Raw genomic sequence first — 16,471 nt, forward strand, 5'->3', positions numbered from 1 at the left:
TTTGTTATGTGTTTAGTTTGAGAGAGGAACATAAGGTGGGAATTAACTTAACAAAGTAAGGGGAATGGTCAGGAAAAATAAATGATGTTTTTGTAGCTTTTGTTAGGAAAGTTAACAAGTAACAAAAAGATTATATTTTTATTTTGTTGTTATTGAAATGACATAAAGGTTTGAGAATTGAAATATGAGAACGTTTACCTTTTAACGTGTTATGAGTAATTATGTATGGAATAATATGTTTTTTATTTTATTTTTATTATGAGCCAGCAATATATTACCTCCGTTATATAATATTTGCAACGATAAAGTAGGAAGGGAAAATGTCTAATCGTTGTAAATAATATGTAACAGAGGTAGTATTAAAGATTAAGGTCAACCAAAGTTGTAATACTAGGGAGAAAGATCGAGTTCATACAATTTAAATTGTAGCTACCATTTGTCTCCCATCTAGACACTAAGGGCAACAGTTTTGCCGGCTCTCTTAGCATGAGAAACATAAATACAATTAAAGAGATTAGACAGTGTTCTAATATTAATTTTTTTTGTCAAACTATTGCAATTAAACAATCTCTTTATTTTATAAAAATTTTAATATTTTGTCTAAAAATCTCTCATATATTTAGGGTATGTTCTGTTCAGCTTAATTTCAATTCAGCTCAGCTCCAATTAGTTTATTTCAATTCAATTCCTAATTTCCTTCTCTCATAAATAATTCATTTCAACTCTAGTCAGTTGAGTTAAGCCTCAATCAGTTCAATTCAGTTGTTTTCAGTAAATCGGAACATGCCCTTAGTCTAGTTTGCTTTTTTTTTAAACGAAGAAAGTAATTCGTAATAACCTAAAAGGCAAATAACCTACATACAATTGCATCATTTGAATGAGAACGCGAATACATTAGATTAACATTGAGACTTGATTCTGAATACGCCGTAATAATGACTTGAAAATGTTTTTAATAATATGCAAATAGAATTTGAATAGAAGCCACATCTAAGTGTCATCTTTATGACATGGTTGTAACATTAGAGATTCAACCTAATTTCAACTTTCTAAGAAAATTATCTACGATTAAGTACATGGCATGACATATGTCTATAAAAAAAAGACACAAATTATAGTAATACGTATTACCTATGTCTTTGGCTAATTCATTCTAGTTCTAGCCACTAATTAGTTGTTTGAAACATGCTAACAAAATTGTGCATCATGATTAATACTACTTCTTAATTCATCCTTATAATAAGAGTTTGTTCTATTCACCTTATGTCACTTAACTTTAAATTATAAATTCTAAAAAAAATTAAATCATAAAAATAAATTTAAATAAGATAAATTAAATTCTAATAAGTGAAAGTCAGGTTCAAAGAACACATAAAAGAATATATTAATGCAAATCCTTGAAAAGAGCAAATGGTCATTTTCAAAGTATGATACTTGTAAAAGATTTTCTTAGCACAAAATCCCTTTTTTCAATTTCCATTTAAAAAGGCCAAGTCTAGAAGATTTGAGAAGAAGTAAAGGTTCTGGATACCACTAGGACCTTGCCACCTTGTTATATACGACTACTCTGCTTATGTTTGCTCATACGAAAGCAGCGATTGGGATTTGGGGACCGGATAGCAGAATGGGACTCAGAAAACTGACAAAGTGAAAGAATAGACTAGGAATGAAGTGCTCTCTCTCTCTATATACGAAGTATATAATATACTCCGTAGTTGATTAAAGTTCTATTTAGTTCACTTCATTTTGACTTGTTCAATTGGATTTGATTTTGTTTTTTCTATTTGATATGATTTGAACTTAATTTGTTTTATCTGACTTAATTATCCGATTGACCAAATTTTGAGATGTCCCGATCATTAATCGACATTAGGTCATATGAAATAATTAGTAAGTTTTCTTGTATCTGCCCACTATATAGCTAATTACGAGCAGTAAAAATGGTAATAGAGTTAACTGTAACCTCATTAGTAAAGTATCTCATACTGTCTTTGGTAATATCCCAAGTATGTGTTTTTCTGAATTCATTATCATCCAATAGACCAATACCACAGTACGGTCATTACCACCCTTCTAATGTGTGATAGCTGAGAAAATTTGTCAATCACAATGGGATAAATTACATCTACCGTTACCATAAAAATGAACATAGAATTCCATACCAATTTATGTGCAGAGCTATTCTCATTGCCTTTCATTTGCAAAAACCTAATAGGCCTATATAGTGATAAAAAATTTCAACCATTTTCAAAAAATCCCTAAAGTTGTTGGGTTAGAAATGATTGTCATTTTGGGCTTAATGAATGAACCTTATAATGTTTGTCCATTGGGTGCAGCCCCACAAAATAACATCCATAGAGGTTTAGCTCACGAGTCACGACTAACGAGCCGTGACTCATGAGTTCAAGACTAGTGTTAACGTTGATTTCATTCAATGATTTTAGGTTAGGTATTCATCGTCCATTAAAAACATTAGAAGACCCTCTTCACATGCGATTATTCGAATATTATGAGCACTTAATATTTTCTCTTACGTAGAAATTCAGTTCAGCTCAATTCAGCTCCTAATTTCATTTTCTTATAAAATATTTATTTCAATTCGGTTCATTTCAGCTCAGCTAAGTTCAGTCAATGAGAACAAGTCTTAAGCAAGCGAAGTCTTATCAGCTTATCTCAAAAGAGTGGCCATAATTTCTCATTTGGTCTTTTCAAGGAATTTGGTGCTATCTAAAGTTCACAGGTGTTCGCTTTATAATTTTAATTTAGAAATTGAACTTTTTCACTCAATACATTAAATACCAAAGCTCAAAATTTAAACAGAACTCCCAAAAAAACCAGTGCTCAATCCCAAAATACTGAAAAAAAATGAAAAAATAAAACAAAAAAAATGGTAAGATCGCTCAGTAAAGTAAAATCGACACACACAGGATAAACCTGTTTTCCGGTCTGTTGAGCTTGATTTTTCAATAGTCATCAATGCGATCAAACCATCCTTAATCTAACTATTCACAATCAATCAAATTAATAAAATCAGGAATTTGATACAATATACCAAAAGGAGGGAGTCCAAATTTGAAGTAAGAAAATTCAAATTAGGACAAATAAAACCCTCAAAAATTGGAGAAATTAAATATATGCCTCCAGAACAAAGCATTACAAGAAATCGATCTGAAGATCTCACAACTTGCAGCCGAAAGGGAAGGCATTTCTTCTAATTTTAAAGTCTAAAAAAATTCAAATACTAGTAATAGAGAAATTATGATTGATTGAAAGTTGAGAAGAAAAAAATTAACTTACCAAATTGTGTTGAGCTGCTGAATGCAGTGAAGAATAATATGTTTGAGGATTGGATTATATACTACTTTCAAATATTTGCCAGCTTAAACCCTAAACAGTTTAGGGTTTATGAAGGATAAAGCCCACCTTATGAATTCATTTAGCCTTTTTTGTTGAATTCACAGGCTGGCTCATTTCCTTCAGAGGCCCAGCTCATTAATTATGTTCTTTAAGGGGTGAAGTAAAGGAAGATGAGGGCTTCTAAACGGAAGGTTGTGAGACAATAAAGTCATGTCTCCCAAGGGTAATGTACGCATTTCAGGTGTCAATTTAAAGTTGTCTCATTGAGTTATCAAATAATATCACTGGAGTTTCAGGATACAAAATACACTCTCAGTGGTACAAAAGATAAACTCAGTGGTATTTCATAAAGCTCACTGGAGTTTTAGTGGAACAAAATATAAACTCAATGGTATTGGTTCTGGTTCCCATAAATTTTTGTTCGTTTTTGCACGTGATACATGTCTGAAAAGTTTTAGTGGGGCCCCAATCATCTTTTTCACTCTTCCGATCTCTCTCCTCCTTTCTCTCTCTTCCTTATACTTTTATGTTATTTTAATAGCTGTGAGACATTTCACCATGTCTCACAACACTCCATTTATACTTCCTCAAGGAAGATGGTCCAAGATATAGATTTTTATTTTTTGGTACTACTACGAGGAGTTCTCACTGCCTTTGGCGAGTGGACTAATCTCCCGTGGGAGTTTACATGGGTACCTCGATAGGTAGCATCCATCCTAGCTGGGATTTTTTCCATACCCAAGGCTCGAACCCGAGACCTTGGATAAGGAGCAAAAAGCCCTTAACCAGTTGGTTCATTATTTCCTTAATATTTGCTCTCTATAACAATTTGATTTTTATGTTGTTAATAAATTAACTTTGGACATCGATATAGCTATTTATGTATTAGTAATAAAATTTTACAAGTTCTTTCAAAAAATTAAAAAGTTCAATAATATTTTGCATAATGATGTTTGTTATGATATACTCATATACTTGTATTAGTAAAAATTTACGATCAAACTTAGTATGTTAATCAAAGTTAAATCATCATAATTTCCTTTAAAATATATATATATATATATATAATATATATATATATATATATATATATATATATATATATATATATATATATATATATATATATATAATATATATATATATTATATATATATATATAATATATATATATATATATATATATATATATATATATATAATATATATATATATATATATATATATATATATATATATATATATATATATATATATATATATACTTAGTTATAAGAGCTGTGGAGGTATACTGTGAATCTGTGATATTGTGAATATAGAACATGTCAACAACTCAACATAGATACACGTACCACTGCATTTGTGATGCAAAATTCAGCTGTATCTTTATTAAAAAGTGTAGTTTATGTAGAGATGGATGAATAGAGAAAATTCACCTCAATACATCATATAACTTGTGTGGTACATCAAATGGGTATTGGGCATAAAACTACTCTAATTTGTTCATTGCAATAAAAGGGTGCAAAACTGCAAATATCTCTGTTATAGAAGCCACCTAAAGAAGTATGTCGCCCACTAAAATACTCTTTGCCTACTCCATGTTTTTGAAATTTGAAAGACACATTGCTTGCATTTAGATTTTAGACTTCCTCTTGAACATATTCAACTATATAACATTGGGGGTAACTCTTATCACATTAAATGACGTTCCAATTTCTCAAGAATCATCCTAATGGCCTAATGAGATAACAATTAGTATAGAGATCGTTAGTTTGTTACACTCAAAACGACAAAACCTTACCAAGATAAAATTATATAGATTAAATTTGAACAAAGTAAATCCCCATAAGCTTACTTGCATAGATCTCAAAGATGATGCCTGCCAATCAAGTGTACAAGCTCTCGATAATTTTTGGGTAGTAGTGTCTTTGTGATTATATAGATTAGCTACCACATGGATTTGTCACACACTTGATCCATGTGACATCGATTTGTTCTTCTTTCTCCAATCCATGAGTAAAGAAGAGTATAAGATTAATCTACTTAATCCTATCACATTATGAATTAATAATTCAGTTTTTTGAAAGATCATTTTAGCAAATTCAACAAAAATGTTTTTCTTTAAATGAAACTATGAACCCTTTGCCCCTTTAACAACCTAATTACATCCCATATGAAGTTTTGTGTATTACACTCTTTTGTCTATGCACCTCACACTCTTTCATCCAAAAAATTTCAAACTACACACAAACTTAGACAAGATTGCTTGCACACTGCATTACCCAATACTTGTCCTATCATTTGTAGAACTCCATGAAAACAAATTGTCAAAAGCTATTACTAAAAATAAAAATTGTCAAAAGCTACTGCTGCCAACTTCCCCCATACTTGTTTTTCCACATTTCAACTTATGACATTTAAGGCCACTCACCACAATGTCTAAATTTGTGGGCGATACTTCACCGGCCATCCTAGTACATTGATACCCCACCCTATTTTTATGTTGGTTAGTGGATGAACCAGGCAATCTACCGCCTTCAACTCGGTCTGCACAGGAAAGAAAAATTAGTCCATCTACTTGCCTGTATTTAGTTTTTGGATTGACCGCGAAAAATAATTTCATAATCCCTATATAAGCAGAACGTCTAGTTATTGGAGAAAATCCCAATTTATTGGATGTAACGCAAAAGAAGCCTATCCCAATCCTCACTCAATAGAATAGAGACAAGGTAATTGGCAAAGAAAGTTGATGTTCAATATACATAGTCAACATAGATTATCACTAATAGAAATCAAATCACCATTACATCTGTACAGTGCAATATGTCTTTCTAATTGGACAATGACAACATTAATCCACTTAAATAATCATCTTTAACAAAGAAAGAAAGAAAGAAATTGCTCCATATTCTTAAAACCACACAGAACAGTACCTAACACCCACATTCCTCCAGTTATTAATAAATCAAATTATACATGACAGAATAACACATTCTGGCAAAAGAATAAATTTATATGCATCAATCTCAAACTTCTTTTTTCCTTCAGGGGAAAGGGTATTTTTTTTTCACCAAAAATCAATGTCTACAAACAAGTAAGCGTTCCCCCGATCTTTGCAGATATCAATCAAAGCTGTGAGCAATATAGCAGCTAGCACCTGTAATTCAGCTTACTAAAGGACCTTGTGAGAGAGGATTCTATCACCGAAATCTTACTACAATACAAGATATGTCATCTTTGCTATCTCTCTTCAATGCTTCAGATGCTAACTGTTTTGCCGCCTTTTGTGGATCTTTTATCTTTTTTGCAATGTCTACGGCCTCTTGATTAGACATTACCTGCACGAAATAGCAGTTACAACAATTTTCTCAAGAACGGAATAACAGTAATAAACAAAAATGCACCATTGGAGATGTTCCAGCTAATCCAAAGGTCTCAACCTTGAGCATTAGATTGTCTAGGACTGCAAACATCATTAAAAGGAAAGCTCTTTTCCCCACAATTGGACCAAATTTGGCTCGAATTGAAATAAGTCGAGTTCCAAAGAGGCCTGGATACGGATTTTTTTACTAAAAGAAGTACAAAGCAAATAACAGTACTAATATCTAGAAATCACCTTCCATAGACCATCACTGGCAAGAATTAGGAGATCGGCATTGATATCAATAGTTATATCTTGTACATCTGGGTCTGAACGGAGATGCGACTTAAGGCTCTTGTCCCCAAAAGCACGAGAAACTGCTAGCTGACCATTTACTCTAGGAACATCTCCTAATATACAAACAGAAAGGAAATACATTAAGCCAAGTAATTGATATACAAATATCTATGAAGGATGTTAACTGCTACTCATAAAGATCCCTTATTAACTCATATACACTCTGGTCTTTTTCACTATTTAAACTACTTAAAAATAATGAGGAAATGTTTCTACCAAGAACTGACATAAAACAAATACTACGTATATAAGATTACCATACAGCAGCATGGGCAATTCTGGTGAGGAAAGCGCATTCTGTAAGTGACAAATGTACAATTTATAGCACATCAATGGGTCACTAGAGGCTAAACCTAGTTAGGACTTCAGTGAGTATATATCATGGAATTTTGAATGATACAAAGATAATACAAACTAGCTATTTACAACCCAATTACTTAATACTGTTGTGGATCAACTTAAACAGGATGAATACAGCAGAGAACTAAGTAGACAACAGAATATTGGAAGCAGGAGAGTTTACCAAGCCAATAATCCATTTTAAGGAAATGATCAAGCTAAGTTCCTAAGCTAAAGAGTCCCCAATGACAGCGTAAAATTAGTGTTAATGACCTGCCTTGTTAAGTATCATGCTTTCATTCTTACACTCTGCAAGAATACAATTTTGTTATTTAAACCTTTCAAGCTTCTATTGTACATGTTTATTCTTATTCATCTCAACCAACTTCCAAAAATGGGAGAAAAAGATCAAACAGGGAGTACATGTTTTTTTTTTAAGCTAAGAGCCTTAAGGAGTTATGGTAGTACCTCTCTTATCAATTGGAAATAATTATTGATGGCAAAGAAAATGGGGGAAAAAGAAAAGGAAGGACTAGTAACCTGGCATATTTGAGACAAATCCTCCCTTGCCCTCAATGGTCGCTCTGTCTGTGTTAGGCTCATGATCAACAGTCATTTGCAGAGCCTGACCCCCTCTTGAGATAACTGCCCGAGAATCTCCCAAATTAGCAACCCATAACCTTTTACCGTTAATAAGAATAGCAGTAACTGCTGTGGAGCCGCCTCGGGCAATGTCAGTAGTTTGAGACAGAATATCTTCATCGGTTTTCTCATAGGCCTTTGGAATTGATCTTCCAGGGTCAACCCAAAACTCTTCCTAAGAAACAATGAGTAGGAAAAATTGTCAAGAAAAATGTGATCATCTTTGCAAGGAATTAGATGAATTAAACAATACTACCTCCATCCTCAACAAAATAGGCCACATGTAATTTTTGAAGTCATATCAACTTTGACAATCACAGCAAACTTTTTAATTGTCTTTAGATAAATCTAATGTAATGATTTTCACATCATATCTCAGTCTAAATATTAACAGATATACCACCAATGATAATTTAAGTCAAATGAGGCCTATTATTTATGAATGTAAGGAGTATAACTTATTCAAGTTTATTACGGAGTAAATTAAAAACCAACCAACAAACCTCCTTGAAGATATTGCGAAACAGATTTTTCTGAAGGTAGGCAGGTACAGCATCTCCCAAATGGCCATCAAATATAGCAAACAGTCCAAGCTCATGCTCTTGCATTGTTACAAACTTTGCAACATGATAATCTTCCATAGGATGGTCAGCTTTTCCCTTAACGAGACTGTATCCGAATGTAATTTGACCTTGAGTGCTTCTTCCTTTTCCTGAAGTGCATGAAATCTGTTGCCCACTAATCTAAAAAAAGGCAAAGCCAAGAATATATCTGTATCATTATCACTGAACACAAGCAATATATGCAACAATTATCACAGTAAATGTCATGTAGCTGATTATTAATCATAAATCCCTTTCCTGTCAAAATAAATATTTAATTATGGAATAATTTACTTTATTTGTCTCTTAATACTTGGAACACTTGACTTTTTTACTATCCAATCTAATTCATACATGACTACATGATCACATTGTTTTAGGCTCAAAGTTTTTTTCAATATAACAACTTTATACTTATCCCTTTGTTTCTTTTGAATCGTCCTTTTATAGTTTATTTAGTTTTTCGCATTTTTCAAACACTCGATTCATATTTAAATACATATTATAAAAAATTGTTATTGTGAATCTACTTCAGAACGAACCAAACAAAATCTCACTTGGGTATGTTTTTATTATTTATAGAGGAATTATTAAATTTCCTTTGCATATGGATCATTCTAAATAGCACGATGAAAAAGACAAAAACGAGGAATGATGGTCAATTTTGTGCATCGACATATTAAGAGACACAGTGTCAACTGTCAAGTATTAAGAGACGAAAAAAATACAGAGTCGTAATTGTATTTTTATCGGCAAACTTTCTAGCAAACATGATTTCCATATCAAAATTAAAAGAAAGTAAACCAGCTATTTTTCAGTTTTCCAACGTAAAAAGGTGCCCAATAATAGCAGAAAATCAGGATAAAATCAACTTTTTTTTTTTTTTTTTTCTTCGAACTTTTTTCAATTTTAATAGCTGGTTTCCAAATTATAAGGACCAATAAAAAAGTGACACCATTATTCAAACTCAAAAATCAGCTCTATCGCTTTACCAGAATAACACTTCTGCTGCATTCCAATTAAACCTAAGCCCTAAAACACTAATTATCATACAAATTTCACTTTAAATAATCTATCAACACAAAATTAATCAAAAAATCAAAATAATTTACCAGTAAAATTCAAATTAATCAATCGTTATTAACATGAAAAAATTTAATTAACAACTAGAAAAAAAAGAATTACCTCAGAAGAATTAAAACAACAAAGCCGGTCCATTGAAATTATTTGACGATCCTAACAAAAACAAAAAAAATCAAAAATCAAAGTCAACCAATTATTCATCAAATTTGAGAAGATTTTAGTAAAATAAAAAAGGAAAACAAATATTACCGGAAAAATAAAAGCAAGCAAAAGAATGAACGGAGGTGGAAGCGGCGGCGGAGACGGCGGCGATGATGACGACGACGGAGAGGAGTTGTTTACAAGCGTGTGCTCAACTTTTATAACCGCCTTAAGAGAGAGAAAGAGAAGGAAAACAAGGAATTTATATTTTATTATTTATTATTTTAACAAGGAATTTAAGTATAAATAATGAATTTATATTTTAAAATTGGAAGGATTTAGGGATTGAAGACGAAGAAAACAGAAAATGTAAAAAATGAAAAGGAAATGGAAAATGGGAAGGTGCGTAGTAGTATTGAAGGAAGGAAAGGAAGTAGTACGACTTATTCCGTGTTGACTTTTTGGTTTGCTATCTTATTATACCCAAACACAAATATGAAATTTGAGATGACTGTGTTTTTTGACTCTTCTACGCATATCGCTTTCTTTTTTATTACTTGCATATATCCTTACCCCGGGATTACCCGTTTCGAAGGAAACTTGTTTTGGACTTTGTACTTTGTAGGCCGCGCCATAACTCGTAGCGAATTACTGTGTGTAGGGCTGTATACCGGTCCAAAACCGGACCGGACATGACCCGGACCTGAATGGACCGGGACCTGAATCCTTGATTTTTAAGGACCGGAGACCGGACCTGAATCAACAGATCCGGTTCCGGTCCAGACCTGAAAAATCAGGTCATGTCCGGGTTTGGACCTGAATAGACTTGATTATTATTTTTTTGATTTTTTTTTAAATAATATGAAAGTGTTGACCTGTTTAGACCTGTTTAGACCTGTTTGGACCTGTTTAGACCTGTTATAGACCTGTTATGGACCTGTTTAGACCTGATTGGACCTGTTTGGACCCGTTTATGGACCTATTAAATAAAAAAAAGTAGTTTTACCGGTTTCAGGTCCGGACCTGAAATTTTCGGGTTTTACCCGGACCGGACCTGAAACCCGGAATCCTTGAATTTCAAGGACCAGGACCGGACCTGAATCTACAGGTCCGGTTCAGGTCGGTTTTCAGGTCCGGGCCAGTTTTTGTACACCCCTAACTGTGTGGTCATGTGTAGAGCTGTCAAAAGCTGACTCGACCTAAAATACCGACCCTAAACCGATCTATTAACCAACCCGTCTGAACCCGAAAAAAATGGTGACCTGAACCTAAAGATGGAAATATCCAGTGGATCACCCGCTCATCCGCTCCACCCGTCTTATTGGATGGGTGAAACACCCGGTTTAAACGGATGATAGGCGGGTGATGGACTAACGGATGCGGGTGGAAAATTTTCACCCATCACCCGATCCGTTAACCCGACCCATCACCCGAAATTAAAAAAAAAAAAAAAAAACCTTTTTTTCAATTTCTAAAATCTTTATAATGGGCTAGGCCCAACTGAAAGCAGCGTTCCATTCTTTGCTAATATCCTAAGTCAGTATTTTTATTCCTAAGCTAATGTTCTAAACCCTAACCTTACAAACAAAAACCACCAGAGCTCTCTCTTACCTCTCTCTCTCTTGCCTCTCTCTCATGGTGGCGCCTCTGCAACAAGGAACACGGCGATAGCAGCAACTCCACGTCTCCAACTCTAGCAGCAATTCCACGGTAGCAGCGACTCCACGTCTCCAATTATATACGAATTTTTAAAGGGTTTTTAGGGTTTTGTTCATTCAAATTAAATTATATATGTTGTTGAATTGTTGTAATTGTTGTTGCTAATTTCGACATTGTTAATTCGAAATTAATTCGAATTTTTTGCTTGTTTTTAGGGTTGATATATATGAATCATAATTTTCACAAATTTCAGATTTTTTTTTTCACGAATTTCTTCTGCTTTTTTGTTAATTGGCTGCTTTAGTTTAGGGTGCTGCTTGTTTAATTAATTGTTGTTGTAAATTTGCTGCTAATTTAGGTATTGGAATTTAGATGTCTGTGAATTATGAGTTTATTGCACTAAATGTTATATACTAATTTTTAATCTAAAATGCTCATATTATACATCCGATTTTCACCCGATCCACCCGTTTCACCCGTGGGTGATGGATGGATGGATTCGGGTGGATGTTATACCGGGTGGTGGATGGATCGGGTGGGGGTGATGGATGCGGGTGATGCTCCACCCGCCCCGAACCCGATCCATTTCCATCTCTACCCGAACCCGACCTGAAACCAACCCTAGACTCGAGTTGACCCAAGTATTTGAGACTTGAACCCGAACATTAACCGACCTTGAGACGACCCGACCCAAATGTAACCCGTTAATTATTAAACTGAACCAAACTCGACCTGAACCGAAATTGACCCAGACCCGTTTTAACCCGTTAAAACCCGAATTCAACCCAACCTGTTCCTAACCCGACCCGTATTCAACCCAATCTGTTCCTAACCCGAACCGAATTTAACCCGACCTGCGACTCGAATTTCAACCCGACTTTTACAAACCCGACCCGAATCAACCCGACTTGTTATTGACCCGACCCAAATTCAATCTAACTTGTTATTGAATCAATATGTATAGGGCGTTATCTCATATTGGTATTGGAACGGAAATTGAATCCTAACTCTATTCCTTCAATATTTCACTTTTGAATTTTAAGAGATTAGTTTCACAACATGCTTTTAGGGACAAATTTCAGGGACGAAACAATTGAGAAATGTGACATATGGTTTTCTATGAAATTAAAATTCAAGATGGGCATTGTGCCATATGAAATAACTAAAAAAAAGCTTGATATTATTGACTTGAAAACGACCCGACTTGATTATAACCCGTAAATTATTGACTTGAACCGAACCCAACTCGAACCCTAGAATGACCCGACTTGATTATAATCCGCAAATTATTGACTTGAACCGAACCCGACTCGACCCCGAAAATAACTCGACCTCATTATAACCTGTAAATAATTGACTTGAACCAAACCCGACTCAAACCCGAGAAAGACCCTAACTCGTTTAAACCCGTAAAGACCCGAATTTAACCCGACCTATTTTTCACCTGCCCCGAATGTAACCCGACCTTTTACTAACCTGACCTAAACCCAACCCAAACCCGATAAGACGTGACCCGACTCAAGCATGAATCAACCCGAACTCGACCCGCATATACTATGACATTAACCCGTATTGACCTGACCCGAGATGACCCGACTCACACTAAACCGACTCGAACCTGACTCGTTTACCCGAATTGACAGCTCTAGTCATGTGTGGATGTCAACTAATTTAATTAGTTAAGTACTCCCTCCGTTTTTTTTATATACATCACTTTAATAATTGCACTATTCACATAGTGTGGTTGACTTAATTTTTTCACCTCTAAAAAATAAATAGATGTTATTATATATTATATCATTAGATTTGTCATAATGTCTAGTTTCATAATATAATTTTGTTACAATTTTTATTAATGCACAATTAAAGATATTATGGTCAAAGTAACGTCTCGGTAAATGTGCCGGTCAAACTGATGCATAAAAAAAAACAGAGGGAGTACTTAAGTTATATTATGGGGAAAGAATTTATTAAAATAAAAAATTGAATATTGTCTATAATTGAAAATAAGAGTGTTGTTAGATTGAAAATAATGTTTGATAACATAGATAATCGAGATAGCTGAGAAATCAAAGTGGGATTGTTCGTGCCTCATACAAAGTTTATTTATTTCTCTCCTCTCTCCAAAACCTTAGCCTCCATTGTTGAATTTTGAAGGGGCTTCCATCAGTTTTAACCGGTGGAACGCCTCAATCCTTGTTTCTTTAAAGTTTTTAGGTTTATAATAATGCTTCTTCCTTTTGGGAGGAACTTTTATCCCTCGAAATAAAGGGTTTCCGGTTTTCGATCTCCTTCGAAATACAAGGTTTTTTCGACCTCCTTTGAAGACAAGGTTTATCTCCTCTTTTCAAGGGAGAAAATTTCTGGTTTTGAATCCGTGATATTAGATTTAATGAATTGTCGTGAAATGATTTCGTAGGTGAAAAAGTTATCAAGTTTTCGAATGCACACAGATGAATCAGAAGGAAAACATTCTCACGACTACAATGGATCGTTAAATTGTCTCTCCAACAAGGCTATATTTTCTAGCGATATAAGCGAAAGATGCTCCACAGTGCAAGACCTACTCGACGATCATAGTTGTTTTGAAGTAAAATTTATTTGATTCAATATTTTATGTATTTGTTAACGTTGAAAATCTATTGTAAACTTTTAATTAAGAGTTCGTTTGGCATTGTTGTGGTTTTCTGTTTTTTGGTTTTTTGGTTTTCAAACTCATATGATATAAGTCATATAATTAAACAAAAATTAGTCTAACTTATTTAAATCATGATAATTTTGAAAACTGACAACAGAAAAGTGACAACACCTTTTTCTTGTTTCCTGTTTTTGGTTTTTTGTTTTCAAAAAAACAGAAAACAGAAAACAGAAAACGATGCCAAACAAGCCCTTAATGAATTATTTTTGCTATAAAAAAAATAGCTGAGAAATCAAAAGTTGTTTTTTTAGGCAGGTAGTGTAACATTTTGTAGAGTTGTATAGCTAATTAAGTCGAGCATTTATCATTGTTCTCAACTCTTAATTTTACACATGTAAATGTAAATGGTTCTTCATTATTGTTCTTAACTTTGAATTCAACATATTTATGCAATAGCTTTAGGTCTGAAATCTCAACTCAACGTATTCATGCTTCATCATTGACATAATGACATGTTATTAATCATTAGTACTAAACATGATTAGCCTTTGTTCTTGTCACCTTAAAGAATACGTTTCAAGATTAATAAGCATTTGGAAGCATATATTCTATTGCATATACCATTGTCACAACAATATTTTCTATCACTAGTGATAGTAATTTTCATTATAAAGATGTCTTCAAAAAAAAAAAAAAAAAAATTCATTATACAGATGATTGTAAGGTACGCAGTGTATTTAAGACTATTCTTTTTCTCAATTAAGAACCCCAAATGAGCAAATGAGTATAGGTATATTGTCTTTTAATACATGGTACACTTAGGTGTATAATAAACATATTGCCATTTGCCAATGATAGATGAGTATAATTTATTAAGGGTCTGTTCATATTTATTTAATTTCAGTTCAGTTCAGTTCAGCTCCTAATTTCCCTCCCTCATAAAATATTCATTTCAGCTCAATTCATTTCAGTTCAGCTCCAACCAGTTCAGTTCAATTCAGTTCAGTAAATTAAATGTGAACAAGTCCTAATGATAGTAACCGACATAGTTATTATTTACTCCCTCTGTTTTTAAATTCTTGCTCTACTATCTATTTCCGACCGTTTTTTAATACCTTTTCTATTTCCTTATTTAGAATGCTTTTACAATATTAAATTCATTTCTCTTAACTAGTACTTATATATTTTATTACCATTAGATTCTCTCTCCTCCAATTTACCTTCTACTAACCCCACTATCTCCATATTTTATTACAATCTCTAATTTCTCTTAAAACTCCGCACATGAAAAAATGGAGCAAATATTAAAAAAAACGGAGGGAGTATAATGCCATACATTTCAAAGTGTTATACTTAATTTCACGACAACATTACGTCACTCGTTCCAAATAGTTTTCATCGCTATTTCCTTCAATAGTGATATATTTTTTTTTTGACAATTCGATATGGTACAAATAATCTAACAAGTAACATCATATAGTCGACATAGAGCTAAAGTAAGTACGTACTACGGATTACAAGTTTTTCATAAATAATCACATTTATAGATTCATATTGACCAACCGACCATGAAACTTATGGACGAAATGTAGAATTGCAGATTTGATTTGCAATCATTATCAAACATGGTACCCTAAAAACAGCAGATATTTAAAAGATTGCTTTTGGAGTGCTCATATCAAACATTATAAAAGTCTTTGAAGACAACTTAACAATTTGTTAGACTAAGGTTAGCTTTTCTCAGGCGGCTCAAGTTGTCGACCGTCCACGCTAAACAAACTATCCAATGTCAATCATTTTATTCACTCTGTGTTTTTTAATTTGTTCTATTTTGATCTGACATGTTATATGGTTATTACGTTTGTTGACGCGTAACTTTAACACTAAAGTCTTGTTTAGTTGACAAGGGAAATAAATTCCTATAGGAAGTTGTATTTCATGGAAAATTATTTCTCGGATTTTTTTACTTGAATTTGGAATTCCCATGTATTTTGAATGACCAAGGAGGAGCTAGGTAATTTACTTCCTACATTTTGTGAGAAGTGGAAATTCTCATGAATTTCATTTCTCCCATTTTTGCTTTTTTTGTGTCAACCAAACAAATACCCAAATTACAAAATCCCATAAATTTCACTTCCCATTTTATTTTGTCAACCAAACAACCCCTAAATATGATCGATCTGTCGCAATTGAAAAAATAATAGACATGCATCTAGCAAAATTCAACATAATTATGTTTGTCATTATGTATAAATAACAAATGATGGTCAAATTTTAAAGTAAATTAGATGA

The 16,471-nt window shown here is 33.2% G+C and overlaps 1 protein-coding gene and 1 non-coding gene across 2 annotated transcripts; both read right to left on the bottom strand.

Annotated features, from left to right (window-relative positions):
* Window positions 1-2,894: 2,894 nt before the first annotated feature.
* Window positions 2,895-2,984, bottom strand: LOC145615876 (small nucleolar RNA Z107/R87). Its single transcript, XR_014107451.1, has one exon. It is a non-coding gene; the product is annotated as a small nucleolar RNA Z107/R87 (small nucleolar RNA).
* Window positions 2,985-6,116: 3,132 nt separating this feature from the next.
* LOC145613522 (putative protein phosphatase 2C 10) lies at window positions 6,117-10,294 on the bottom strand. The gene is made up of 6 exons (XM_081668638.1): window positions 9,991-10,294; window positions 9,844-9,894; window positions 8,560-8,799; window positions 7,955-8,231; window positions 6,974-7,128; window positions 6,117-6,695 (listed from the first exon to the last, which is right to left on the bottom strand). Exons 2-6 carry the CDS (start codon window positions 9,874-9,876, stop codon window positions 6,558-6,560), a joined length of 843 nt encoding a protein of 280 aa, XP_081524764.1. The 5' UTR covers window positions 9,877-9,894; window positions 9,991-10,294; the 3' UTR covers window positions 6,117-6,557.
* Window positions 10,295-16,471: the final 6,177 nt, after the last annotated feature.

This window comes from Chenopodium album, chromosome 25, assembly GCF_948465745.1.
Source record: "Chenopodium album chromosome 25, dcCheAlbu1.1, whole genome shotgun sequence".
Classification (NCBI taxonomy): Eukaryota; Viridiplantae; Streptophyta; class Magnoliopsida; order Caryophyllales; family Amaranthaceae; genus Chenopodium; species Chenopodium album.